Consider the following 4,676-nt stretch of genomic DNA (forward strand, 5'->3'; position numbering starts at 1 on the left):
AATAAAAGTTTCAATATTTTTTAAATAAAATTTAAATATTTTTGTGAATAAAAAATATTCTTTTCAAGCTTAAGAGTTTGATTAACAGAACTTTTAATATAGCTAAAACCAGGTACGAAGCTATTAAAACGTTTCAATTTTTTTTTTTGTTTCATCGTAATTTTAGTACTTGCTAATTTAAATACTCCTCAAATTAAATATTTCTTATTGTTTAATTTTAATTTTGATTTATTTAAATCATGTAATATTTTTTAATAGTCTAGGGTGATTATAAGATGTAATATCTTTTCAGAATTTTCTTAGCCTTTTATGATACACATATATTGTGCAAAATAACTGATTGAACCCGAGATCTTTAAAGAAAAATATAATTCTCTTTTATCATCGAAGTCACTTAATGAATTTAAAATCATGAGATAACTTAATGCCAAAGAAATCTTAAAAAATAATATAAATATTATCTTATTAGAAGTAATTTTATTTTCATTTCTACAATTTTTTTAATTAAATGATATTATCAAGTTTAATATACACATACAAATCCATAAACATTTAAAAAAAACATCCATGCATCCTAGGTGGAGCATTGTGAGGGCAGTTCTCTTCCATACATCCATGGATGCTTCTCATACCCTCTATATACCCTCCCCCTCCCTCTCTCCCTTTAACCCAAACAAATACCACTTTCCTCCCTCTTCTCTCTCTTTCTCAAAGAAAATTAATTAGTATAAGCTAAGCTTAAAAAAATGGAGCAAAATCTGCCAGTGATCAGCAAAAGAGTGTGGAGCATTGTGAGGGCAGTCCTCTTCATGATGAGAAAAGGGATTGTGTCAAAGAAAAAGTTGGTGGTTGATCTCAACATGGCGCTCAAACGTGGCAAAATCGCCGGCGCCAAGGCCATCGGCAACCTCATGTTCCACCACCGCCAGGTCTCACCTGCGGCGGCTGTCATGGAGTACGAGTTCAGCTGCAGCAACACTCCCAACTATATCTTCCCTTTCAACCACAAGAAGAAGAACACTAGTAACAACTACTATCACCAGTTCTTTGCCTGCGTCCACGCACCTCCAACTCACGACGACGATAACTTGGCGACCATGAACGCCGTTAAGGTTGTCTTGGAGATGCTTAACAACAACGACATGGAAGCTGCTGCTGTTGCGGCTTCGCCTATGTTGCCAGGGTTCGGACAAACTCCGTTGGTGAGACAACTTAGGGTAACCGACTCTCCTTTTCCGTTGAGGGATGGGGATGAGGACAACGGTTACGTAGACAAAGCTGCCGAGGATTTCATAAACAGGTTTTACAAGGATTTGAAGCAGCAGAATAAGATACTGTCCGAGTTCTAAGTTGATGTTTTGCTTTCGTTGTTACTATTTAAACCATGGATTTAAATTACGGTTGAGGTCACGTTTTCAATTACATTGTGTTTATCGTGATTGTAGATAACAAATATTATTACGGTCATTGTAGTTATTGCGTTCATACAATAGCGATTTTAAATACTACCCTTACTGTTACATAATAAACCACTATTTAAACCTGTGATGTAAATAACTCTTTCGGTTCATCATGAAAATTTTTGTTGTAATGTAAATGAGAAATACTGTCCCTATATGAGAATTGCATGCTTGATTCATCTCCCCCCATTAATCTAACTGAAGTCAAAGATATAAATTCTTAATTTTTTTTATATATAAAATATTTTAATTCGTTTTAAGGTTGGATTCTAATTCTGTACCTATATTCGAATCGATTACTATTACTTTTAATTTTAGTGTAATCGATTGTGATTCCACTAAGTTAAAGCAAACTTCGAGAGCCGGACCCCCTTCTTTTAAACATTCAACTTCTTTGCCCTGAAATCACTTTTGCTTTTTATTCTTGTTTTCTTGTTTTTAGTGATTTATTTTCATTTTGTTTAAAAAAAAAGTGAAAAAACTATGGACAATTGTGGTATAGCATTGTTTACTTTGGAACTGGGATTTATGGTGAGGCCAATTATTGAATTACAAATGGTGGTCGTTGACAAAAGCAAGTGTTTATAAAGCTATCACACACGAAGAAATAACTAAAAAAAGGGATTATTTAGCATTCTAGTCCTTAAAATAATATTAATTATTGAAAGATGTGCTTAAAATTGTATTAGCTATATGGGTTTGACAGGGGATATGCTTTTGGTTTTCATGCCACGTAACTCCCATATTGGCTCTTTCTCTTAAAGGGAATGACCTTTTGATTTGTGAATAATAAATAGCATTACGTACAATTATTCGCAAAAGGAAAAAAAATTGTTCTTCCTTTCCCGTTAAGTTAATTAAAATGGGTGTTGTATTTTTCATAATCATCAACATTTAATTTGTTAATTGTTTAATTCAGACTAGAGTATGAATCTTTTAATTTAATTTAGAAATGTAATGATTGATCTCGATGAACCGATTAATGTCGTATAGTGTTACATTATTGGTCCTTTGTTATAACTTGCGGGCAAAATCTTTGATGTTGGTAAGCCAGGTGGGCAACATTAAAGTCCAAAGTATGTATGTTCTTTTAATTACCAGCGTTAGTTTTAACTTTATTTGGCATGATTTTATAGTGAGAAAATTGTTGGGATGCAGTCTGAATGTTTTATTAGATGCCAAAAGGTTTAGGTAATATGTTAGGTGAAATACTTAGTGAAAGTATGGAAATTTGTGGGATAGACATGCATGTCGCTTTTCCAACTAATAGCCTTTGCTTTTAATTATAACCTTTTGATACCATGTTTTACTTCTCCTAAACAACTTCATGATTACATTATCTGAATTATATGAGTTGTTTAATCTAAGAGTGTTATCTCCACAGATTGGTGTTAAGGACACTCGACAATGTCTCTAAATGAGACGCATTCTTTCGTGTAATGATTCAAACTTTTTAATCGAAGTCTCTAGTCTGAGGGCAGGTTAAAATTTATTTTTCTCTCTCCCAAACAGAATGAATTATCATGATCCTTTTGTTATTAAGAGCGTAGAGACGACTAATGATCCCTTCACAAGTATATAAGAGATGTCTCTAGTGAGATTCTCCTATTGAGATGACTCGTTTTATATATCTCTCTATTGTTCTATTGTTTTCCCAAAAAAAATCGAAGTACATAAATAATTTATAGGAGGTCTACCGCTTATCGTTGATAGACGAAATAAAACTAATATAAACCATCGTCTAATGCATGCCACACATGCAAAATTCAACACATTAGTATTGGAATTCATCATAATCTAGCTGATCCAATTATTGATTAAATTACTTGCCCCTCAATCATGCATGGAAAGTTTATAATACATATTTATATAAATGATAACAACATAGATCCTATTCATAGTGCTACTGATTTAAAATGCAAACGCGAAACACGCGATAAAGACATGCAATAAAAGAAACAAAGGTTAGTCTTGAAAACGACCAAACAAATGGGAAGGAGAGAGTGAAAGTGAAAGGCGGGATGAGGGTCTGAGGCGGTGGATTATTGAACCCCACACTAATTAATCTCTCCTAGCTTTCTGAATATTCTGAGATCAAATATTAATGTGATTCCATCAGATTTTGGACATCTGGAGTTGGTCCCTATCATACGTTTACAAATGGACCATCACCATCTTACACGTACCCTCTATTTTAACATTAATTCCCAAAGCAAAACTCCACCCATCAACTCATTAAACTTCCAGAAGATTCATCCAATATACTCAAACTTTTGGGTTAGTTAGAATTTGCAATCATCATTTAACAACACCGGTTAATATAGTATTTACATATATAGAGAGAAAACACCATTTGATTTTTTATTCAGATTAGTCTTGAATTTGAGGGGATGATATTGAGTTAAAATAAAATTAAAGAATTTTATATAATATAATCGAATCCTACCTCTAATACTAGTAAATAGTAATGTATATACTTGACCTAAATCTAATCCGATCCATTTACAAAATTATAGATGGATGTTAAGCGCATACTTAATTAGAAAGCTTTGCCTAATGTTGAGTTTAAGCATAATGAATTCATGTTCGCCAAATTATTGGGAGACACGACAAGACGACATAAATTAACTACGAATTTGTGTCCTGCCTTAATGCCTTTGATTATATATATTTTATTGTCTTAAAATTTATATTGCTTTTTTGTGTTAGTTAAAGTATTGGTACGCTTTAAAGTTTGATGCATGCTTTTCTTTAGCTTTAAAAGGGTTTTATTTACATTTAAATTATAATTATTTTAATTTTAATTATCTATATATTGCCTTTATGGAAGACATGAAATCTTTGATAAAATTGACAAAAGATTCTTAGAGTGCCATCCATTTGTCGTTTATTATTTGCATCAAATAATTAATTAATCTCCATATTGGCAAGGTAACATTATCCTACTTATTGAGACTCTGATGTTACACATACTAACATGCATACATACATTTGCTTGAGAAGTTAAAATTTATCATTTTACTCTTAATCAAAGCACCTACTATATAACATCTTCAAGCAAATGTCTTTTTTCCCCCTCAAAATGTTCAAGCCATGTCTTTATTCATTAATGTATAATGAAATTGACAGTAAAAGGATATTTAAAACTAAATTAAAATAAATAAAAACATGATTCACATGTTTATCGACTCATTTATAAGTTCGTTTATCTACTTG

At 32.0% G+C, this 4,676-nt stretch overlaps 1 protein-coding gene across 1 annotated transcript; it reads left to right on the plus strand.

The window, feature by feature from the left end:
• Positions 1-640: 640 nt before the first annotated feature.
• On the plus strand, positions 641-1,473 carry LOC120185613. The gene has a single exon (XM_039189789.1). The coding sequence runs from the start codon at positions 747-749 to the stop codon at positions 1,347-1,349; it is 603 nt and encodes a 200-aa protein (XP_039045720.1). The 5' UTR covers positions 641-746; the 3' UTR covers positions 1,350-1,473.
• The last annotated feature ends 3,203 nt before the right edge of the window (positions 1,474-4,676 follow it).

The sequence above is a fragment of the Hibiscus syriacus genome, unplaced genomic scaffold (assembly GCF_006381635.1).
Source record: "Hibiscus syriacus cultivar Baekdansim isolate YM2019G1 unplaced genomic scaffold, ASM638163v2 tig00113124_pilon, whole genome shotgun sequence".
Classification (NCBI taxonomy): domain Eukaryota; kingdom Viridiplantae; phylum Streptophyta; class Magnoliopsida; order Malvales; family Malvaceae; genus Hibiscus; species Hibiscus syriacus.